The sequence below is a fragment of the Onychomys torridus genome, chromosome 3 (genome assembly GCF_903995425.1).
Source record: "Onychomys torridus chromosome 3, mOncTor1.1, whole genome shotgun sequence".
Taxonomy (NCBI): domain Eukaryota; kingdom Metazoa; phylum Chordata; class Mammalia; order Rodentia; family Cricetidae; genus Onychomys; species Onychomys torridus.
The window spans coordinates 51711952-51737380 of record NC_050445.1 but is presented as its reverse complement, the minus strand read 5'-3'; the positions used below and the strand labels follow the sequence as shown (position 1 = coordinate 51737380).

The 25429-nt window shown below is 38.8% G+C and overlaps 1 protein-coding gene and 1 pseudogene across 4 annotated transcripts in view; one reads left to right on the top strand and one right to left on the bottom strand.

Annotated features, from left to right (window-relative positions):
• LOC118579446 overlaps nucleotides 1–10607 on the bottom strand; it is a 31280-nt pseudogene extending 20673 nt beyond the window's left edge.
• Nucleotides 1–25429, top strand: part of St7 (suppression of tumorigenicity 7) — a 241731-nt gene that overhangs the window by 37838 nt on the left and 178464 nt on the right. For 2 of the 4 annotated variants that reach the window (XM_036180995.1, XM_036180994.1), the window contains exon 1: nucleotides 18871–19402. The exons of the other annotated variants lie outside the window; for them this stretch is intronic. In XM_036180995.1, coding sequence (XP_036036888.1) covers nucleotides 19381–19402 — 22 coding nt within the window. In that variant the 5' untranslated portion in view covers nucleotides 18871–19380. Of the gene's footprint in view, nucleotides 1–18870; nucleotides 19403–25429 lie in introns of those variants that run through there. 4 annotated transcript variants of the gene reach the window in all.

Here is a 25429-nt window from a genome sequence, read left to right as displayed (position 1 = left end):
TTTTTTTTTTTCTTTTCTTTTCTGAGGCAGGGTTTCTCTGTATTGTTTTGGTGCCTGTCCTGGATCTCATTCTGTAGACCATCTCGGCCTCAAACTCACAGAGATCCTCCTGGCTCTGCCTCCTGAGTGCTGTGATTAAAGGCGTGCCCCACCACCGCCCCGGCTCTCCATGACTCTTAAGCTGTTTATACAACTGTATACAGTTCTTTTGTTATTTTCCTCCAAGTAGTTTAATTTGCATGGGGGGCGGGGGAGTTCCTAGGACTCTGAACAACACACATAGCACAGTTACACACCAACACAGCCCGGGAGACTGGATAGTAAATCTCCTTGTGAATTTATCGTTGACAAGTTAGAAGCAGTAGTATTAATCGCTCTACCTCATGTTGAAGTGGATTTGTGAACATATGCATATATGTCTGTGTGTATCTTTGACAAGTTAGAAGCAGTAGTATTAATCACTCTACCTCATGTTGAAGTGGATTTGTGAACATATGCATATATGTCTGTGTGTATATATGCATATGTGTGTATGTTTCCCCTAAACATTTTTGGAAAACATGCTAGTACAAATGAAACATGATAATTGCACTCATTAGCAGTGTGAATTGCCAGGGAAGGGGAACAGACCATTCCTTCTGAGGGATATGAATGAATGGTCAGGAATGTGGCATCAAGACTTTACTTGGCCAGGGCGAGCACTGGACTCTGAGAGCATGAAAACCAGCCCTGTGAGAGAGGGGCTGGCTTGCAGAGTGGAGTGGAGGGCACCAAGAACTGTAGAGTCTTTGTTTTCCTTAGTTTGTTACATTTAAACACTGGTGTGTGTGTGTGTGTGTGTGTGTGTGTGTGTGTGTGTGTGTGTGTGTGTACATGCTTGTCACAGCTCGTAGATATAGGTTATAGTACAACTGGTAGGCCTTGGTTCCTCAGGATAGGAAGGGAGCACCTTATCCACTCAGCCACTTGGCTTAATCTTCCTTGGTTTATGCTTATTTCTTCTGTGCTTCTAGGATTTAACTCTAAATGAGGACCCAGCAGTCGTAACCCAAATCCTGTGGTAGGAATCATTTAAGAACATGAAATAAGACAATGAATTATTTATTCTTGTCTGTTGCTGCCATAGTGGAGTGTGGGTCATCTTTGGACTGGCTTCTAACTTTTCATGGAATGTTGAAACTGTCAATTATAATATACATTCCTCCAACTTAGAAATGTCATCAGCTAATTAAAAATATTAATATCATTTGAACTCAATAAAGACATATATCAAAGAGCTAGGTACAAACTGCAGGTTTGCAATATTTTTTTATTTTCTAGTGATCTAGGATTGTGTTGGGCTTCCTGCCCTTTCATACCCATATAGTAGATGGATGTGTCTTCTACTTTTGGTTTCTAGTAATCCTCTGTATGCTGTTAGTCCTTTATGCTTGCCTATGTTCAAATGTGTGGTAGTGTATTTGGGGAAGCATTGTAGGGAACTAAACTAAAATCCCTGCCCACCTTTACAGAAGTCTACCTGGTAATAGACAACATGGACTGGTTAAACCAGCTTCGTCATATCAGATTTGTCTATGTGCATCTAGTCTTTGCCTAACCAGGCAGGGTATGAAATCTGTGTTCTCTCTATAGTCTGTTAACAGTCATTTCCAGAGTTTGTGCCCTCCTATGTTCTAAACACTTTGTATAATAAGCTAACATCCATTTTGCAGAGGCAAAACTTCGCTTCCTTAGGGAAGGAATCAGGCATACCTGTGCTGTACTGCCCCCCAAACTGCTTGAGATTGGTATTTCTCCTCTTTCCAGTTTAAACGTTTGGGCTATTAATAAAATTAGGTACTTCAAATCCAAGAACCCTGGTTTATAGGAGTTACGACAGAATCATTGCCCATAGTCTGGAGTGTCAAATAGGCCAGGGACAGGAAAACAGCCTGGCCTGATGCTTTTGCAAGAATTTATATTATAGTCAGATTAGATATATGTCATGAAGCCTCAGCCCCTTTGCAGACACAGTTCCAAGGTATGATATCTAATGAGAGATAAAAAAGAAGAGGAAATACCTCTGATTCTGGAAGAACAAGTAGACATCTCTGTGGCCCAGAAAGGCCAGAGATAAAAAGTTTAGGCATACTGCTAGTGTTATTTTCATGACCAGAATTATCTTGAAGAGCAGTTTGCTTAAGCAATATTATAAAAGAGTAGATCCATTTGCTGGCTATTAAACTAATTGTTCTAATATTAAAGTTTCTGTTTTTAATGTTGCTTGTGCTGGAAGTTTCTATTTAAAGCCAATTGTTGAAGAGAGTTTGGAGATGAACTGTGGACTGCAGACACTTTCTTTATTGCCACTGGAGAATTTTTTTTAAGGATTTATTTTATGTTTATTTATGTGTGTGTGTCTGGATGCATGCTGTGTGTGTGTCAATGTACATGTGCACTTATGGATGCCAGAAGGGGGTGTCGGACTCCCTGGGACTGTAGTTCCAGTTGGTTGTAAGTTGCCCAGTGTGGGTTCTGGGAACTCAAAATTTGTTGGTGTCCTCTTGTAGAGCAGCAAGAGCTCTTAACTGCTGAGCCGTCTCTCCAGCCACGGGGATTCTTAAGTCATAGCTTGCTTGTGTTTTTGAGAGGGAAAGGTGTCACTGTTACTCATGCTGGACTTGCACTTACAAACCTCCTTCCTCAGCTTCCTGAGTGTTGCATTTCAGGTGTATACCACCATGAGCAACTCTGCCTTCTAAATTTAAATATATAGCCACCTATTAGATAAGACAGACTTCAAAGTAGCTTTAATACCCCATGACGGGAGAAGCCAAAGAGCACAGTGGCCTTGGGCCTTTTTCATGCACCTTACTATCTTTTTAATTGGGCATCCAACATCCTGTATTATCTTCATTTGCATTTGCAGCTGATTATGCAGTTTCTGAAATTAACTGATGAGTAGCAAGTTTCTTCTAAGTTGGGGGGCACTAGGAAGATTAGTGAGTGCACCAGAAGGTTGGGAGGGCAGTACCTTCTCACCAGAGACCTTATGGAAATGCATCTAGGGGCTTTGTGCTGTCATAATGACTGATCAGTGTCACTGGCATCAGTGCTGAGGGGCTAGCGGTGTTCACTGTTCAGTCTAATCCTGTCTGAAGCATCTGTAGCACCCTCCTGGAGAAATGCTGCTGGATGGGTTTGAAGGTAAGAATTTTATTAAAGTTTAGAAACACCTGCATCCACAGGCCGTGTTGCTTCTGAAAAGCTCCTATATTTGGTATAAATTCTCCAAAACTCTCACTCTAAGGCTTCTCTATGCTTTAGCTTGAGTCAAATACTTAGTAGAGTATTTTAAAGTTGATACTGGAAAGTGTAAGAAGCTATTGATATTTGCTTGGAGTTGACATAGTGAAGCTGGCATGGCATCTAATGTGCTTAAAAATGCAGGGAATGACTCAGAAGTGTATTCTTCAAGTAGAGGGAAAAGTGGTGGAGGTGTGAGAGCCGGAACCCCCATCAGCTACGGTTTCTCTCCATTTCAGAAGACAAATTGCATCACTGGTAGTATTTTGTGTAAAAGCACATTTATAAATTGTATTTCCAAATTTCCAGGCTTCCTTCTTCAAAGGACATCCAGAAAGAAAGCGACCGATGCTAGGCAAGGCTGAGCCGCTCGCCTGCTTTCTGTTGTGATGTGGACTTGAGGTGTCCGCCTGGAAAGGAGCTGTTCACCTGATAGGTCAGCTTCAGTGTGAAGCTTCACGTGTGTGTATGTCACAGAAAGTAAGGTGATCCAGGTGTAGGGCAGGCAATGGTACTTCTGGAAGGTCTGCGTTGGATGTTAACAGATCCTATGAGCCTTTGCGGTTCCCCGAGTCAAACTCTGTCACACATTGAACCAGACACAGTGTGTGATGGTGTCAGAACTGTTATCATTGTTGGGGCAATTATTTGTGATAGACTGATAATTGTGTTAATGTCAGTATAGGCTACGTATTTAAAAGGACAGAGGTGACCATTTTCCTTATCCTCCGCCCCCCCAATAACACAGTAAGTAGAAAATTCTTATTTTATTCTAGCAAAATGTAATTGGAATTTCCATTATGCCCAGAGAAAAAGTATAATAAAAGTATATGGAAATTTGCTTTGTGTATATAATTTTAGCTGTAAATCAAGATTATTTTGGTATTTCAGGTTTACAATGTAGTATTTGGTTATTTTTGAGGTTCATTTAATTAATTCCGGTTGATTGCATGCTGTTTTCAGTACATTATACTTCAAATGATAGCCAGGCATTTGCCATCTGTGTTTGCTATCGTCCTACGTGTTCCCTCTATCTGTCCTCCTTTACCTCCCTCCCTTACTCTGTCCACATTAAAGGCAGAATACTTTAAGTAAGAGCTCTTGAATGAAAAATTACAATAGAATCAAATACATAAAACCCAGAATCTCTTACGTTACTTACAATATTAGACGCATCTACTGAATTTGATTTTTAGGATGAGGCTTTCCCTTGTCTATTGAGGAACTTTGAAAGGTTTCTAATGAGGAGTGTAAGTATGTTGTCTGTAAGCTCCAGTACCTACTGACTTGAGTCTTTTTCCTGGGAGTATCTTCGCACTGCTGTAGTCTGTTATTTTTGACATTTATGGAACTCCACAGAAGTTCCCATTTAGGATTTCTCCTTATGTTTCTCTACATTCAGATGAATGAATACTGACAAGTATAGTTTTAGTAGAATAGCTTGTTCCAGATACAAAATGACTATCTTTGGGATATGTAACAGAAAAAAAAATTGAATTATGGACAAACCCCCCCCCCCCCAACCCAGCGTTCTGAAAATGTTTTCATGGATAGTGGTAACCAGAGATGAAGGGAGGTGACTAGAAGGTTCTTTGTTCCCACTTTGTAGTATCCATTTGGATTATAATTTTACCACTTTATTGTGGACAAGTCTCCAGAAAGGATGTAATAGTCTGCTTTTAAAATCTCCCAGCCATTCAGAAGCATGTTGTGTGCATCAAAAACGGCAATCAATTCCAAGACAGCCAGGGTTCTGTAGAGATCCCTGTCTCAAAAAACCAACCAAACAAACAAAACAAATAACATGTAGACCTTTTAAAAAACTTTTTAAAAATATTTGCAAGTAGGGATTTTTAAAAAATGTATATCTTTAAGGTTTTTTTTTTTTTTTTATTCTTTAGAAGAGTGCTTCATAGCTTTATGGTAAAAATGGAGAACATGATTGTGACCATGTGACATACAAAAAATTTCAGTTATAGTGTTATAGTATAAAATATACTAAGGTAATCAATACATTTTAGAGTTTTTATTTCAAGATCTTTTCATTTATTGAAACTTCAGAAAAAAAGCATCCCTAACATCATCTTAGATGGCATCTGTGGTGCTGGTTAGTTTTGTCAATTTGACACAAACTAGAGTCACCTGGGAAATGGAAGCTTCCCTTGGAGAATTGCCTCCATCAGGTTGGCTGGAAGGGAAGTCTGTTGGGCATTTTCAGGGTTACTGATGGATATGTGAGGGCCCAGCTCACTGTGGACAGTGCATCCTTGGGCAGGTGGTTGTGGGTTGTGTAAGACAGCAACCAGTAAGCAGCATCCCTCCAAGGTCTTGGCTTCAGTTGTGGCCTCCAGGTTCCTGTCTGAGCTCATCTCCTCTGGATGACAGATTGTAACCTGATACCGAAGAAACATTTTCCTCCTAAGTTGCTTTTTGGTGTTATCATGGCAATAGAAAACAAACAAGGGCAGGTTGTATTTCTCATACAAATGCAGTTACACTCTAGTACTGAAGAGAACTACCAAAATGAGTGCCTCAATCTGCAAATTCCGAAGCTCAGGGCCCACCACACATTTTATCCCTAAGGTACTGTATGAGCCTGGCACACCTGAACAGCTAAGCAATTGTTTTGAGCTTGGAGAAAAATGTGGATGCTAACTCTGAGCCATCCTCCAAAGACCTGAAATAAGTTATTCACCTTTAAGACATTTTTTTTTTCTCAATAGACATAGATTCTAATTGATGAATGCCTGCAAGCAGAGATTTGATTATAGGAGTAAAATCTTAAAATCTTTTTCTTTTTGTATTTATTTTATATGTGACATTTAATATGATTATACCTTATACCTAGTATTTAAAAATAAATACCAATTCTTATTTTTATAATTACTTCAGAATAATTGTTGAAGTATAATTTTAAAAAGTGGTATATAAGGTTAAAAGGTATTACAGAATTGACTAAGAGGATGACATATCTTTTCATGAAACATTTTGGGTAAAAGGAACCACTTATGATAGTTTAACCTATATTTTATGAGGGTAACTTGATTCAAGTGCCGTGAGGAGTATTTGGGAGAAGTGGTGTGTGGGGTAAAGGCATGTTTCGTATTTTCCTTCCTTAGCTATTTTTGCAACATGAGTTTGTTTAAATGTCACTGTATAACACCTGGAAGTTCACTGGTCTCTGCATTTCACTCATTATGATCTCATCTATCTTCAATGTAGACCAACAGGCTGACTGATTTATTCTCTTCCTTTTTTTCTAAAGAAACACACACATTCCTAAGCATCTTTTTACTTTTTTTTAGTTAGTTTGTTTTGTTTTTCAAGACATGGTTTCTCTATGTAAAGCTAAAAGCTCTGTCCTGGAACTCTAGACCAGGCTGGCCTTGAACTCACAGAGATCCTCTTGCCTTTGCCTTCCAAGTGCTGGGATTAATGGTGTGTGCCACCACTGCCCAGCTTTTTTTTTTTTAAGATTTATTTTTATTTTATATGTATTGATGTTTTGCCTGCACATATGTCTGTATGAGAGTATCAGATCCCCTGTAACTGGAATCACAGTTGTGAGCTGCCATGTCAGTACTGGGAACTGAACCCAGGTCTTCTAGAAGAGCAGCTGATGCTCTTAACCATTGAGCCATCTCTCCAGCCCTGCATCTTTTTATATTCTTAATATGAAGACAAGCTCTGGTGAAGTGGAATATATTTATTAATATGTTGGATAAAATACTTTAAAGTTGTTCATGTAATAAATGCCATTTACTTATGGTTTATTATGAAATATTAAACACTAGTATATGACTAAAAGCCCAATTTTATTTTAACATTGTAGAAAATCTAAAAGCCACCGATCTTGTCATAGGTTCAACTCATCTTTCAACTATCTACAGTGAGCCACAGTGGTTCACTGGTGTTCATTGGTGGCTTGCACTGATGGGAAAGTAGTCCAGTTCTCATGAGCACTTATGTCACATTTTCAACAAGATTTATTTATTTTTATTTATGTATATGTGTGTATGTGCCTATACCATGGGAATTTATTTGCATCATGTGCCTGCAAGTGGCCACTGAAGCCAGAGGGCATTGGCGCTGCCGGAACTGGAGTTACAGGGGGTTGTGAACCACCTGATGTGGGTGCTGGGCACCAAACCCAGATTCTCTGTAAGAGCAATGAGTGCTCTCAAATGTTGAGCCATCTGTCCAGCCTCTCTTGTCCAATTTCTATGACTTGCTGAAAGGTGTTATTGATAGAGCTCATGAGACTGGGTTTCTTCTTTGAATATCATATCACACTTCCTCTTAAGTGCCGATGGGCTGTGGGAACAATGACTAATGTGGAACACTGTTTTAAGATATGGAAGACAGCTCAGTTCTCATACACTAATTTAAAAATAAATTATGCTCATGAGAAGTATGGAGAACATGTTTCTGATAAGAATAAAAAGGGAAAGAAGGGCTTGGGAAAGAAACCTGAGTTGAATCGAGAACTTTCATGTGTAAGAGTACTTGAGAGGAAGGAGAGGCCTCTTTAACCAGTCACATTCACACTCAAAGGCTATGCTGTGTCTGAGAGCTGTAAACTACATAGATCACGAGTCGAGTGTTTTAGAGCTATTTTACTACTGAAAAAGGAAGTCGGTGATAGTAGCTGTATAATACTAATTAGTAAATGCTAACAGCTCCTGCCATGTTCCCATCCATAAAGTCATGCTTTTCATGGTATTTCCATGGGAACTCAACAGCAACTTAGCTCAGATCTGTGCAGGGGAGGTCAGCGTTGCCTAAAGAAGGATCCTAAAGGAGATCTTTCTCTAAATTTAATACCTTCACTGTCCATCTTATGCCCTTTGCCTAGTATGTTAATGAGTAGAATCAATGTAACTTTGCAGAAATAGTCAAGCTTCCAAAGGAGGGTAGTTGTTACAGGTGTGCAACTCTGTTCTTTCCCACATATTGTCCTTGTGTTTTAGGAATACCACTGTCAGTTGATGTCAGCAAAACATGCTCACCTCTTCTAGAGGATTAGATTTCCTGGGACTCAGGAAGTGGTCAACTACTCAAGCTTGTCCATTTATCCTTTAAGGAACATTGCTGAACATAAGATTAAACAATACAATTTGTATTCTTTATAATTTATAATGTCTATTTATAGTTAAAATGTATATGTCTCCAATTAACTGCCACAGAGAATAAATATTAGCAAAATTAAAACAGAAATACAATTAAGTTTTACAAGCTTTTTTTCTCTAGCTATTTTTTTTCTGTCTCTAATTATATATAGTTTATGGTTACGAAATTTTGTCTTAATATATTATTTCAAGATTAATTGGTCCCTTAGCTGCTGGATTGCACAGCTCATAGGCTGACATCACATCTATAGTGAAAGGACCCTTAAAAAACCTGGCTTTCATAGTGGCTGTATTACTTTTGCAACAGTGAAGAGGTGTATAAACGAGAAAGCAGAAACTGTCATTGAGTCTACCAGCAAGCATTAGCTAGCTGCTTTGCATTTTAAAAGTTAATTTTATTTTAAAAATATTTTGTTTTAAAAAATTAACTGTGGGCTGTGGGGTGAAATATACACACCTTATAATTTACCTTCTTAGTCATCAGGTCAGTTCAATAGTAGGATATTTACATTGTTCAACCATTTTTTTGTTTGTTGGTTTTTGGTTTTTTGGTTTTTAGAGACAGGGTTTCTCTGAGTAGCTTTAGTGCCTTTCCTGGAACTCACTCTATAGACCAGGCTGGCCTCAAACTCACAGAGATCCGCCTGGCTCTGCTTCTCGAGTGCTGGGATTAAAGGGTGAGCCACCACCACCTGGCTCAACCAATTTTTAATTTACAAAACTGAAATTCCATATCCATTAAACAGTTAATCCCCACCTCTCTCTCCTTCAGCCTCTAAGTTTTGTCTCTACTTTATGTACCTGTACGTGAAGTCATCATGCTCCCCTGTTACTTGTTTTTTTATGTATCATGTTGTTTTCAAGGTTCACATATCAGAATTTTCTTTGTATCTTTTTTTATCTGTGTATTGTTTTTAAAAACCTGCAAAAACTACATTATTCCAATTTCTTTGTAAATTGTCGGTTACAAAAATGTGTTACAGATGTTATTCAATGTCAGTATCAATATCAGTATATATTATGATGTATATATCATTTCCTTTTCTATAGGTCCAGCATCCTTTATTTGAAATGTTCAGGACCAAAACTGTTTCAGATATGATGTTTCTTCAGATTTTGGAATATTGTGTATGCATAGTGAGATATCTTTGGGCTGAGGCCCACATGTAGACATAAAATTTATTTACAATTCATGGATACTTTATATCTATGGTTTGAGAGCAATTTAAAATAATACTGTTAGTGTGCTTGTACTTTGGCTGAAATTTGTTGCATGAGGTCAGGTGTGGACTTTTCCATTTGGGGTACATGTTTGCACTGCCAAATGTCTGTGCTCTGAGCACCTCAGTCCTCCTCCTTTGGACTGTTCAGCCTGCATGAGCTCTGATCTGCATTCTCTCATGGTGTCTTTCGCAATGCAGGGAACTGGGGTCAGCATTTCTGAGTCCCCCCCATTCCTGAGACAGAGCCGATGGAGTCCATTCCTCTTGTCCGTGGTAGAGACTTCTTCCAGAGAATGTTCAAATCAACAGAAGAGCATGTAGATCACAGACTTGTTTTTGTGTGGTCTACAAACTATTTTCTAAGATTGGTTAAAATTTCAAAAGGATAATATTTTGTGATATGTGATGATAATAAGAAATTTTGTTCAGAGTCTATACAGTTTCACCAGAACACAGCTATCTTCATTTATTTAAAATGTTGATGGGGACTTTGGTATTAAAATCACAGTTCAGTTGTGATAGATACTGGAAAGGTGTTGTAATATCTAAAATATTTACTATTTGGCCTTGTATAGAAATACTTTGCAAACCCATTATAAAACAGTAAGAATAATGTATATATTGGAGAACCATGAACTTTATAACCTCATTTACTCACCTGGGATACTAGCTGAATTATACCATATTTTCTTGAAGAGTTTCTCTATTTTCTCCTCTCCAGAAGAGCCAATAGCAGCTCATTCATGGCTATTTTCCTGACTTCATCTGCTTATTTTCTTGTGGTTCTTTTTGCGCCCCAGGTGAACAGACCAAAACCACACAGGAAGGGTTGTGGTTTACCTGATGAAGTTGCTCCACAGGAAGATGTATCTGACATGTTACCCCCCTGCTTGTTGTAGAAACCTGCAATTGGACTCTGGTCTTCACAGAAGAGCAGTGATTCAAACGTATATAATGTGATTGGGTCCATGTTTGTAAAGAGAAAAATCTTAATTCATATTTCAGGAGCATTTTAATAACTTTAGTTATGTTTGTCATTAGTTATGTTAAGATTAATTAATGTGTATTCTTTTTGTCGATTAACTTTCAGTACTTAATATTCTCCTACCCATCTTCTAATAGAGGAAAGCGTTAATGGTCAGGAGGTTTTACTCTAAGTCTTTTAAAGCTAACCCCCTCCTTCCTAATCTGGTCATTAAGTGTCAGGTTCCTTGAGTTCCATGGAAGAAGAGAAGCCCTTGCTACTATAAATGAAGCCTGTGCCTGGCAGCTAGTGAAAGCTTTGAATGCTGCTGCCATTTTTTGAAAGCTTAGAAGTAGGTGCTGTCCATTTAGGAAGAGCTCTTAGTTGCAGATTTGGAGTTTGGAAAGCTGATCTTCTATTAGGTTCACCCATGCATTTGTTCATAATTGTGTTCTGTGCCTTGGTGAAGGGATAGCACTAGTCCGAGCTATAGGACCCTGCTTACTCATTCTGTTGGGCTGTTGTACTGTCTGGTGGTGAGGTGAAGTATGTGGGTGGAGCTTACTAATAGGAGTTGGGTTCAGTCCTGAGGAATCTGCTCCAGCCACAGACCCCTCTAAGTGGAGTTTTCTCACACTTTGATTGAGCCCAAGGTGCTCAGTAAGCAAAGCTAAGTTAGAAATGCCAAAAGATGAAAGGGAATGCTGAGACTGTTTGCAGACTAGAGTGTGTTATGTAAAGCTGTGAGGGGAGACATCTTAGGTAAAGTTTGCTCTTGATGCATCAGCAGGAGGAAGCTGGGATGAGGTATAATCTAAGGCTTAGCTGTGACGTGTGGTGAGGAGGCAAAGAATTGAGTTGTGGATAATGTAGGGAAACCCAATATTATCATTTCTACAGTGTGGAAAAGAGGGTCAATGGTTATGGTCCGACCCTGGGGCTTTCAACCCTTTAATTAGAAAATGAGTTACTGTATGGGTTAAAAATGTAAGCTATTGCGGTCAAGCTATGGTTTGGGGTTGAAGAGGGAGCAGAGAAGTGGAAGCTGTGCTCCTCCTCCTCTGGGGGAAGTAGAGAGCCAGGGCTCCTGTGTTAGAGCCCTCCAAGGAAGAAAGCCATGAAGGGAGAAGGGAGCGCCTTCCTCCATGCCTGCTCTGTCACTGTGCTCTGGCTTGGGCTTGCACTAATGCATGCTGTTGTTGCACTAATGCATGCTGTTGTAGGCTCTGTAAGTTCGTCTGTGCAACGACCCTGCTGTGCCCAGAAGATAGGTTCCTCACCGTCTCCACCACCTCTGGCTCTTATGACATACTGTCTTAGCAATCAATGCCATATTTTCTTCAAAGTAGCTGCAATTTTATAATCCCAGCACTTCTGAGGCACAGGTAGGTGGATCTCTGAGTTCAAGGCCAGCATAGTGTATACATTGCAAATTTCAGGCCAGCCAAGGCTCCATTGTGAGACCCTGTCTCAAAAAACAAAACAAAGCAAATAGCTGAAATTTTGGTATTTATTTGATAACCCTAACTTGTAAATAGGCAGATGTTCAAGTTACTTGGAAAAGGCAGGAAAATTGTGGAAAAAAATTTTTTTTTGTCTTATCATTAGGAAAGGTAAATAATCATATCAAGCTAGAGTAGCCATGTACTCTAGATCATAACAACTGGCAGTGAAGGGCCAGGAGGGGTTGGCACACACCTTTAATCCCAGCACTCGGGAGGCAAAGGTAGGTGGATCTCTGAGTTCAAGGCTAGCCTGGGCTACAAAGCAAGTTCCAGGATAGCTAGAGCTACACAGAGAGAGCCTGTTTAGATAACATTTAAAAAGAATCGTCAATTGGCATTGAAGGTAAAGATGGCTCATGGTGTTTGCCAGTGTGACAACAAAGACCACACCAGACAGAGCTGTCTCGGTAATGACCGTATGCATGCCTTACCAGGTGAAATCTATTTCAGGACTTGGGCAAATGAGTTAGTGGTCTTAGGTTCTAGATCTGCTTCAATGATAGTTTTATCACCTTTATTAGGTTTACTAGGTTTTTGTTGAGATAGTGTTTAAATGGATCAATTGCATATACATACCATGAAATGACTGAACACAGTGACCAGATGCTTGGACACTGACCGCTTTCAGTATGTGACTTCATAACACTGAGAACTAGGGCACGTAATCGATAGCCTGTATTTTTTTTTTTTTTTTTTTAATTTCACTTAGAGAAATTTGAGTTACTCCCCTCCAACCCCCGATTTTAACCTAAAATGACGGGAAACAAATGGGGTTGGAGAGACTTTTCTAAAGATGACTTCACAGAAACAGTCACAGGGGTGCAGGGCCACAGCAGAGCCTGCTGAGTTGAGATAAGCAGAAGTGTGTGTGAACAGCACAAGGCAGGCTTCCTCCGGGCATGCTCCGTTTCAGGGAGCTGTTCGGTTCTGTGGTGAGAGAGTTGTGCTTTGAGAAATCTTCATTTTGGAATATATAGGTAAAATGAAATTTAGAATAGATTCTGACTATATAGAATTACTTTGAAGACAATAGTTAAATTTGCTCTTTTAAAATTGCTTTGAATTATGTAAGCTTAAAAGTATACACCAGTTTATTCCTTAAATATGTGTGAATTAGGTATATACACATTGGGACTAATTTCAGATAAGCATGCAAGGGAGTTTCTCAGACATACCTCCCCCCCCCCCCCCCCCATCTCTCCTGGATCAGTTTGAGTCATATTCATAGAGACTTAAACTGCAACCCACAGTGAACTCACATTTCTTTTCTCTGGGCCAAAAGTTTAAAGTCAAGCATTTGAGTACAGGTTATGCCATACAGAAAATAACATTTATACACAGTTGTGGAACAAAAGTCTTGATATACTACTGGTAGGAAAAGAAAACACACACACACACCACACGAGATGTCCTTGCTTTAGAAAAAGTCTAAAATATAGCCTAAGTTTATTTGGAACACTAAACTTTCCCTAGACTTTAGAAGATTCACATCGCCTTGAAACAGGAAGGACCATACCTCATAGATCAGTGGAAACAGCCAACCTTGTAACATTTTAGCAGACAACCTTCCTTTAAGCATGCTCTAAAATTTTGAAAACTTTGTTGCTATTGTGTGAAAATGTGTGTGTCTGTGTGTGCGTGTGTGCGCATGCGTGCGTGTGATGTGTATTCGTGTGATTGCAGGTGTGCTCGTCCCTACAGTCACATGCGGTCAGAGCACAACTGTACAGTGTTGACTCTTCTTTAACTTCACATACGTTCTGGGCATGCAGGTCATTAGACTTGATGGCCAATGGTTTTCCTGTTGAACCATCTTGCCCACCTGAGTGTGCTTTCAGTAATAAAACTGAAATAAAACCTCTTTCTCAATACTAGAAGTACTAAGTCTTTCATTTTCAGTTGCTTTCATATTGCCATTAATACACTTCTCTGTTGTTTTTGAGTAATGCTTTATATTTGCATAATTGATTTTTTCTTTCTTTTTTCTTTTCTTTTCTTTTCCTTTCTTTTTTTTTTTTTTTTTTTTTTGAGACAGGGTTTGTCTGTGTAGCTTTGGAGCCCGTCCTGGAACTCACTCTGTAGCCCAGGCTGGCCTCGAACTCACAGAGATCCGCCTGCCTTTGCCTCCTGAGTGCTGGGATTAAAGGCGTGTGCTACCACTGCCTGGCTGCATAATTGATTTTTTAAGATAGTTTTTTTTTTTTTAAACAAGTAGATATCAAGGGAGACACTAAGAAAAACTTTAAAAGGAGGAGAAGGTGACAATTGAAATATTTGAAAGAATATATGGTTTAGGTTCTGTCATATTAATAAATACATTTGTTAGATTAACTATCTGACATAGAAGGAAGCTATTCTAAATATTATCTTCCATTATTTTACTTTACTCATTTTTCAAACATTTAGTTCACTACACTTGAAGAGAGCAAGTCATGTTTTCAGTTTCTGGACAGTCAATTGTTTTGTGTAGGAATAGAGGCTGCACTATGCCATCAGCACAGTTCAATGTGACCCCTCTCCTACTAAATTACACTTTTCGAACACCCAAAAGGATAGCTTGTGGTGGTATTGTGCTCCCCAAAATATTGTGCATGCTAATAAACTTATGTGGGGTCAGAGAACAGAACAGCCATAATATTAAACATAGAGGATAGGCAGTGGTAGCACACGCCTTTAATCCTAGCATTCCAGAGGCAGAGATCTACTTGGATCTCTGTGTGTTCAGGGATACAGCCAAGCATGGTGACTCATGCCTTTAATCCCAGAAAATGAGCCTTTAATCCCAGGGAGTGATGGCAGAAAGCAGAAAGGTAAATAAGGCGTGAAGACCAGAAACTAGAAGCTTTTAGTTGGTTAAGCTTTCAGGCTTTCAAGAAGCAGTTCAGCTGAGATCCATTTGGATGAGGACTCAGAAGCTGCCAGTCTGAGGAAACAGAATCAGCTGAGGAACTGGCAAGGTGAGAAAGCTGTGGCTTGTTCTGCTTCTCTGATCTTCCAGCATTCACCCCAATACCTGGCTTCAAGTTTGATTTATTAATAAGACTCTTTAAGATTCATGCTACAATAGCTTCCAATAGAAAACTGATACTTGGTGATTTAATAATAGATCTGATGACATTTAAGGGACCACATGACTCCTGCTTCTGGACTTGGCCTTGCCTTTCACATGGTTCCATGCTATTCATAAGACTTCACCCTTCTGTTTCCAATCACTGTTGAAATATCACCTTTTTAGGACCCACCTGGAAATGTTGCTAAAATGCACGGCCTTTCATCCCATTTCCTCCAATTCCTTCCTATCTATTTTCATAATATATGCACCCGCTTATACACTACATATCTGTGTCTCTGTCCCATCAACGAGTATTGGAGTAAGCTCTAGGGAGGAAGGTATTCGTTCATACTGTGCCCATAAAGCAGCGGGCTCCCAGCAAAGAACTAGGAAATAAATGTGTGCATGAGGTTCCTTTTAAAAGTGCTTTCTGACTTCCATTACTGGCTCAGCAGGTAAAAGTACATGCCATTCAAGCCTGGCAACCCACGTCTGGTCTCTGGAATCCACGGGGAGGTAGGAGAGTGCCAATTTCACCAAGATTTTCTGACCTTCCCATGTGCACTGTGGCTTGTGCCCCTCCATCATGTGCTCGCACACACAGTGTTAGATAATTAATAATAGAATAATTAATTAAAAAATTTCAGTTATATTTACCAGTATGTTTCCAATTTTATGATAGTACTTTTTTTTTTAAATATATGTGGTTGTGGTGTGCATGTTCATTTTGCCTGTGTGCGCATGTCCAAGGTAGACATAGGAATCTTCTTCAGTTACTCTCCATTGTGTTCATTGAAGTGCAGGGGAGTCTCTGGATTGAACCAGGAGCTCCCAGATACGATTAGTAGCTCAACAGATTGCTTTAATCACTGGACTATCTCCCCAGCCCCTTATGATGATTATTTTGAAATAAAAATTATTTGGACTATTAGCATTTTCTCTCATTGTTAATTTCAATTTACTTATAAATCAGATCTCTAATTAAAAAATTATATTAAAAATGTTCTTGTTATTGTTACATGTATTTGTGCTATCTGTGAGTGTGGGCACATGTATCATGATGTTCATGCAGAAGCCAGAGGTCAAGTTTGTGGAGCTGGTTCCTTTTTCACCTTTACATGGCTTCTAAGATTGAACTCACTCAGGCCCTCAGGCTTGTGCAGAAAATACTTTATCAACTAGTCATCTTACTGGCCCTCACTGCTAATTTTATCCTGAAATTAGCAATACTGTGTTTGTGAGTGGAAGGGCAAAGTATTAGGCGTTAATAATTAGACAAAATGAATTAAAGATGACTCTGGTTTTAAAATCTATTTATGTGACCTTTTATTTTTGCCGGGGTGTGGGGAGGAGTAGATTTAGGAACTTCAAATCAGTTTTGCTTCCTTTATATTTTCTTTCGGCAACACATTGAAATTTGGGTTATTCTCTGAGTGTACAAGAGGAGATTATTTGAGCAAATGAACTTCTGAAATGAGTTTTGTCAGTGAGGAGTACTCAGTGATGAGCACTTACAGTTTCTAACGTTTAGAAACAGCACCCCCCCCCCCTTCCAGGTCACATGAATCACGTGGTATGAATTCTCTTCCAATGTTGCTGACGTGTTAGATGCCTAAAGTTTTTAGCAGACTGGTGCCCCTAAGATTATCTAAAAAGAACAATTCTTGAAAAACATTATAACCTTAATCTAATTCCTATAACCCTGTGCCAAAAAGAGATACTGATCTGTGATATGTGCATTCAGCTCATGTATCAGCTCAAACAAGGTGCTAGGCAGTTGGTAAAGTAGTTGTTGCATATAGATCATCATGGTCTTTGTTGGCAAGTTTCTCATCCTCAGTGGATCACCTTCTTTTCTACTTTCTCTAATTTTTTATAGCCATATGCATCTATTATTTGAATGACTTCATATACAAGATCTTGTATACAAGTATACAAGTACTTGTGGAAGTAGATCTTTCCCAAGGTAAAAATAAGTCAGCAACTAAATAAATTGCTCACATAAGATAACCTTTGATTTTAAGGTTTTACAACTTTATTACTCATTGCCACTTGCTGCAGATACATCTCAACATTATTAATATTTATCCTTGGCTGTGACTTGACAGCTTTTTTTGGAGGGGGACATTTTTATCTATTTACAATTTAATTGATACTGAAATTTTTAGTACTTCTGTAATTTTTTAGTTTTCTTTGGTGACTTTTTTTTCAACTCATTTGTTTTCCCTCCCTCTCATTTGAGCTTTTAAAATGCTCTATAATTTGGTAACTGTTAGTTCAAGAGGTGTCGCAGTAGTCAGGTTAATGCCTTTGCTGTGGATTTGAATGTCAGCATAATGCTTACTGCTTACACCACCTTGGCAAGTTAACTTTCAGATGGAGGCAATAGCACTATCTCTTCATGGAGTCAGACAGATTAAATGAATGAGGGCATGTAAAGTCCTATGTAGTGCCCGACACATAGTAAACAAACAAACATTACATACTGATAGTCTTTCCTGCAACACCCACTTTGTTCACGCTTACTATCATGTTGGTTCAGTGTTTTCAGTATGCTAAGCTAATTTACCTTGAGTAAACTGACAGTGAATAGAATGAACTATTATGCAAGCAGCTAAGATGATGAGGCGGGTCTACATCTAATAACCAGAGGAACTACGAATGCTATTTTTTGGGTGGTAATTTTCAGTTGCACATTCCTGTCATAAATTTAATGTTTAAAAGCTGTATCCATATTAAGACAGTTCTTTATAAACAAAAGAAATTATTGAAAAGGTATGCATGTTGAGAGTGGGTGGAGGGGAGTCTTGAACTCTTGAACTTCCTTCTGTAAATGACTTTTAAAGTGCTGCATTATGCACACAATACTCTTTTTGTACAGTTGAGGATTTTTAAAACATGGAAACAAACTTCCGTCTTTACTTGTGTTGAGTAGGCACTCGAAGAAAGTCAACATACTTTTAATATGTGTTTTTAAAACCAGATTTAGAGGAATAAAATCAGATAATACAGGAAGATTTTTATGTGCTCAGTGAGTTGAGAAGCATATTGGTATTATTTTCAATTATTTTTGTTTATGTAGATTAAGAAGAAATATGTTAGTCATAAATGCCCATTCATCCATAAGTGTACACAGGTATTGAACACAGCCTTAAAATGCCCGAGTTACTCTGAAAATGACAGAAATTTTCAAAAGGTAAAATTTAAAATAAGGCAGAAGGAATAAGAGGAGAATTATGTGCACACAAATCTGTGGTTTTCATATTTGAATAATATTTGCCAATAAGTGAGGTGTAACCTCTTCTATTTGAGGCTGTGTGTCTACCACTTACACTATTATTTCACTAACACAGGCATGTGCGCTTAAATGCTCCAAATGTATGTAGCATGCATCTCTTCATCTATTTGTGATTAAATGTACATCCTTTGATGTCAACCTACCATAATTTAGAGAAAATAGTCCTGGACTCTTCTGTAATTACATTTTAATGTGGATTTTTTTCTCATTTCTGACACTTGTTAATTCTGCTGCAAAGCTTTATTTGCTGTAATGAACCAACATCCCTGATCCACATATCTTTGTGGTTAGTTGGTAGAAGGCAGTGTTTAAATTTCTTTGAGGTCTCTTGCTGAGTGGCATCACAGGATGAAGAGCTAGCTCTTCAGGAGGGGGAATGTGCTTGTGGTTTTCGGTCTTGTGCATTTTATGACAAAGGAATTCCCTTTTGAATCACGCTGCTCCTCTGAAACCCTGGAGCCTCTGGTTCAAGCAGCAGCCGTCCGTCCGTCTGTGCAGTGTCCCTGACGTCATCCGGCGTATGCATAAGCCCCGCTATTGTCTTACTGCTACAGCAGGGCTGAGGATTGCAGTATCCGCGCGACTGATCGCAGACCTGCCCTGCGCTACCTAGCCCTGCCTCACTGCATCCCGCAGCAGCCGCGTGGGCCTTTCTTTGCCTTGTGGATTTTGAAAAGCAGCTCTTCGGTTTGGGATGGTGTAGGAGACCTTGCTTTCCACTCTGAGAGAAAGCTGAAGCCCTTAGAGGAGAATCTGGCAGCTGGACATAGCTCCGACTGCATTGTCTGGCTTCATGACCCCTGCTGTGTAGCCAGCTCATCTACTCGTTCTCAGGAGCACATGCACATCTTACATTTTCTTACTTCCTTTTTCCTTTTCTTTCCTTTCTTCTAATTTTTTTTAAAGCAGCTTCTGGAGCCAGCCATGTTTGGTACTGAATCGTCATGTAAGTAAATGGACCCTACTTCTCTTCTATGGAATTGTGTGCTGTCAGGGTCGTACTGGCTTGAGTTCATGTCTCGCTGCCTCAGGTTCATAATATTTGCATTTGCCTCTAATCACAGAAGAATTGGTCTTGGGTAAGAGACTGCCCTGAAGTGGGTTATTCATTCTTAAAGGCAGGCTTGTCAATGTGGTCAAAATGAGGCCTCCAAGAGGGAGGAGGTAAGACAGGATGCAGGCAGCCTCTCAGACCTTGCTAATTGATGGGATGAGGCCTGTCACTGATCCATTGTTGGAGGCTCCTAATGTCCTTAAACCCCAAAATAGGTGCTAGAAGACTTTGAGGTGACAGTGTTTGCAAGATAAGGGCTTGCAGTTTTCATCCAAGGAGAGATAAAGGTGTCTTTATATGTCTCCCTCCATATTTTTACAGAAACACATGCAGGTTTAAGAAGAACAGCCAATAGCTTTCTACTTGAGACAGAGTGCTTTTTTCACAACGGTTTCAATTTTGATATGTTGGCTAACATCACAGAATGGCAGCATTGCATACGTTTTAAACTTACACAATGAAATTGCTTTGGTGCAGAGCAGGCCCAGCACACTGGGCTGGGCTGGACAGCAGTTGTAGATACACTAACCAGGTATTTAAAAATGGTGATAGTCAACCTAGCTGAGAACCATTTAATGCTTGATGTAAAGTCACATAGCTTGTCAGTGAGGTTGTGCAGGCTCTGCAGAACATTTTGCCATCATCTGTAAGCAAAGGGAGCAGTTATGAGTGTCTAGAGAGTTGACCTACTGGCCTGGCTTTGCAGGGGAGAAGGGGGCTGGGTTAAGGCAGGACATTGAGGAAATCTATTTCTGATGAATTTGTAATTGACCCTAGCTTTCTGGTTACAGCGGTCCATGTGACTGTTGGATAGCTGCTGATTATTGTAGAGAAATAGCATTTGAAGAGAGCTAATAACCCTCAGTTCTTTTGTTTCTTACTGGCTTTTAAAAAGCCCATTTTTGTTGTTTTATTGCTGAAGCCTCCCATTTCCAGTGCTACCGTATTTTGTAATCAAGTTCAAGACGGACTAATAGTGAGACTTAGTGTCCATTCAACATATGTTTCATAATAATTTGAAAATATTTTAAAATTCATTTAGTGGTACATTTGGAATTCTTGTCATCCAAGAAACAGATCTTTCAGTGGCAGAGCTCCTCCAGTTTCTCATTTCTGTAATGGAATTTAATTGATGTAAGACCCTCAGCGAGGACAGAAATATTTATCCTGTGTGGTGCAGGGGAATTAGTGCTGTTAGAGGCCGTTGAAATGTGTTGTGGGTTCTTATACCAGGGTCCCTTCCATTGTCTGGCTGTTTTTCCAAATAGATGCAGTTTTTTTTCACCATCAAACCTTATCTTTTGATAGTCTCTCCCATGTGCTATCTGGTATTTTTGAAAACTGCTTTTGGTCTCCATAGCTACCGTTATGGAATGGAACTGAGTATTATTCAGCACACAGACCACTGTCATGCAAGTTTTTAGCATTTTTTGCTTTTACTGAGAACCTTTTTGCTTTGACTGAGGATTAATACTTATCCCTGGCTTGTCACTAGAAGCCCACAGGTATCCATGCTCTCTCTGGGCATTTAGGATTAGATGACTGTCTTCTTTTAGATGAGGAGATGCTGTGTGCTAAGTGTGTCTGCACTGAATGTTCTCTTTGCCTGTAGCTATAACCCTTTACCTTCATTACTTTACCTTGGGTGTTTTGTGGGCCCGAAAACTCTCCACGTTCAGAACATGTAGGAAGTAGTGCTTTTTGAAGTTTTAATTAGTGTGGAAGGAGCCTCCCAGACCAACTTCGGTGTTCTTACAGAACTAACTATCTTAGGAAGTCTTTATCCAACTTGCTTGCAGTAAGTGGCAGGGCCTAGAAACACTAGGAGAAGACTCCTTCAGAGATGATGGGAGTCTGTTCTTGACTTCAGGATGCTGTGCCTTACTTGTATCAGACTTTTTACTTTAAAAATTCTTTCCTTTGTTTTTTTTTTAGAATATAAAATACTTACATCATTTCCCCCTTCCTTTTCCTCCCTCCAACTCTTCCTGTATACATACTCTTCCTTGCTCTCTTTCAAATTTATGACCTCTTTTTTCATTAATTGTTGTTAACATGCATTTATGTATATGTTTCTGTATATATTTATTTCTAAATGCCTAAATACAACCTGCTCTATAGAGTTACTTGTGTTTATGTTTTCAAGACTGACCATTTGATATTGGATAACCGATGGGTATGTTCTTCCCTGGGGAAGACTCTTTCTCCTATTCTCAGCCTTCCTTAGTTGATTGTTGTTTAAACTGAGGTATGATTGATATATCATAGGATGGATAAGTCTTAGTATGGCTTCTAAATATTTGTCTTGATGTTTGTACTGGTAGAACCCCTACCTGGATGGAGATATGGAACACTTCTGTTTCCTCAGAAAGTATTATGGTCTTGCCATTCATTATTGCTTCTCCCCCTGGCCAAGTGATAATCACCATTTGATTTGTGTCTTCCCAGACTCATTGTTAATGACTCTTTTAAATTTTATTTCTTGCCTTCTTGGTTTTTAAGATAAGACAAAGGGAGCACATCTTCATTTTTTTTTTTTTTTTTTTTGAGCTGAGGATCGAACCCAGGGCTTTGGGCTTGAACATTTTCATTTTTTACTTGTGAATATATAATTAAGTTGATTTTATGTCTTAGATTTTTGAGGTCAGGTGTGTGTAGTGGCCTGCATTCTACATTATTATATTTCTATCTCACCAAGATGTTGTTCATCTTAAGTAACCCTCCCTCCTAGACAACTCCTAAATAAAAGTAAATCTTATTAAATGACAAATATTTACCTGAAAGAGCAAATGTCTCACAAGTTAGAGACTTATATCATCATGCAGAAATAATAAGTCTGTATTAATGTATGATATAGTTTATTTTATTTAATTTTTTGTCTGTTTTTACAGTATAAGTGATCCAACCTAAGAATTCCTACATAATAGGCTAGCACGCTTCTCTTTCTAGACCACTAGCATTGTTCCATCCTGTCTCTAACAATCCTGTCTTATCTTTCTGACTTGTGGATATTAATTTCCTGTAGTTGTACTGAGTGACCATTGCCTCCTTAGGCCTCACTTTGACATGAAGTGGTCTGAAGTGAGGAGACTCATCATGATGAGGTGGGCAGGATAATAGCTCTGAGGTATCCTGTCACTCTGTTACCATATGGATGTATTTGAATACATTTTTCCTTTACTGAAATTGTATCTAAAAATGGGACTAATGCTTTTATTCTTTGTTAGTTTTGAATAAATGCAATTTTAGATTGTGGGGTCAGAATAATTTGTGTGTAAGAAGAAAATGCTATCAACAAAGTTTTATTGAGTAAAGCAATCATTAGATGCATACTGTGAGTACTTAACTTGGTTTAATGAAGTTTATATAGAAAAATCAGTAGAATTCTGCAAATTAAAAAAAAATTGGAAACTGTTTAAGAGGGAAACAAAATTTCAGCTTTTGTGAAGTAAAGAAAATTGGTAACGGGAAAAACAGTTTATCCTTTCTTTTTATCAAGTGAGGAAAAGTATTTCCACTGCTGTCATTTGGCCTCACTCTTCCTCATAAAGCTGGTTATTCTCCAAAGAATAGATGCTTTAACTGTAATGCACATTATTCGATTAGTATTGCCTGGGCTCAGTGCCCCCTCCCCCGTATTTAACTTTTTATTTCTCAAGGGTGCCAATGAAGGGACCATTTAAGGTATGCAGTGGTGGGAATTGTGCCCTGATGCATTAATGTGTCTCCCAAAGCACCTGCCTTATTAGATTAGTACCTTACCTGCTGAGAAATAGGATATCCCTGAGGAAAAAAAGCATCCTCTAATCTCCCTTTCCACATTTTGCTACAGATTTGCAAAGAGAAATTCTAGACGAAGGCATTTGTGAGGTATGGAGGAAACCACAAGAGTACCAACAAAATAGTAACTAGTGTGAGACTTGGCCATCTATCTTAGCTCCGATTAGGTGATGACAGGCTGTCCAGAGTTCCTCTTTAGTTTGCCTGCATCACCATGGATGGGTAATGAGAGAGATCTATTGGATGTTACTCATATAATTTGTCTGTGATGGGCACCAAAGTTCACCTGTTGCCATTACTTTAATTATAGATCTATTAATTAAGTTGGAACTGACAGGTTAGGAGTAATAGCAACCATGGTGTCATGCTACTGAGAACAAGGAGATTCTCAAAAATTTGATTTTGAGCAGTTGCATGGGAGATAATCAAATGAATACACCCTGTAATGTTAGGTCACAAAGCTTCTGGGATGAAGTGCATCTGGTAAGGAACAAGTCACACTCTTTTATGTGCGCCCCAGGGCCTTCTTGACAGCTGACTATATGTAAGGTTGAACTTGGGCCTGTTTCACTGTGCGAATAAGTTGAAATATGAATAGGGCCTATAGCTGCCCCAAACCACCTTTAAAATGGACTATTTCTCAATATAAACACCTACTTATTATCAATAACTGTTAGAACTGTTTTTTCCTGTTAGTATGTTGGACATCTTAGTACTATACTTATTTTCCCTTAGTATTTGTCATATGTAACTAGGTAATTTAGGAACACCAGCTACTTTCCTTTCTTATGACATTGATCTGGCTGCTAGTCGAGCTATATTGGATTTTAGATGCCTTCATTTCAAAGCAAAAGTAGAAATGCTTAACTGGGGTTGGACTATACTCCCAAGTCTGCACTTAGAACATGTATTTAAGAGAAAAATATTACTGCTTTGCTTTAGATAAGTAGGGTGCACAGACAGCTAAAGCATTTGATACATGAAGGCTACTCTGGATTGTGGAGATTTATGTTGAGATACGTTCACGTAGGAGCTTGGAATGTTAAGGCCCATGCAACATTTTTGATTTGCTTTACTCTGTATACTTTGATTCTAACAACAAGGTCTGATGTGAGATTTCTTTTTGAGTTTTTTCTCTGTTGATAGGTAACATTGTATCTTTAGAACCAAGAGGATATTTTAAAGGAAGACAGGAGTAAATTGCTTTTGTGGATATTTCCATGTTTATTCCCTAGCTCAAAAATAGAATAAAAATATCCATTGGCTTCTTACCTTCACCCCACTGTTGGACTCCCTAAGGGGTTGCCTGTAATTTGTTCAGCAAAAATCACACAAGTGTTCAGTGGTTTGTTGTTTTCATTGCTACAATGGACCAGATTCATATCCTGTCTAAACTGTGGGGAATCCACCAGGGAAATTACCGTATATGGAACTTTCCCCGTAGGACACCCATGGAATTACACAGGATGTGAATAGTCTCTGTTGTTAGGGACTCTGAGCTAGGAATGTCACTGGGCATGTATATTTTTTGAACATTCATAATAGCCATTTATAATTAATATAATCAGTTATTTTAACTCTCAATCTGAGACTGTTTGGGATATATGAACTGTATGGTCACTTTTTTGTTTTTAACGTAGAAAATACACATTTGATATTAGTTAAAAGTCATATTTGCTATGCTACAATAGTAAATTGTAAGATTTTCATTATATCTTATTTGTATTCTCATAGAAATAATTGTGAATTAAAAATGATTGTGCAATTTAATACATGAAGTAGAAATGGCAGCCAAAATAGATAAGGAGTACCAAGTATAAACATTCTGAGGTCTTAGTTGGCTGCATTAAAATGGTGTCTGTAGCACATACAACCAGGGTTTTGCTGTGTACATTTAAATTGTGGCTTATTGAATGAAATTTTAGTGTTAGGAGAACTGGCTTTTCAGGGCCAGGATGTGCGCATCAGGGAGGGGCTTACCAAAGGACATCTCTGTAAAATAATATGCAGCAGTGGGAAAGAGTAACAAAAGAGAGGAAGCCATCACTTCCTCAGACTGGGAGAAAGACTGAAAGTCTCATGGAGAACACTTTTGATGAGAAGAGTTTGTATAGAACTGGAGGAGGTGGGTCAGGGTTG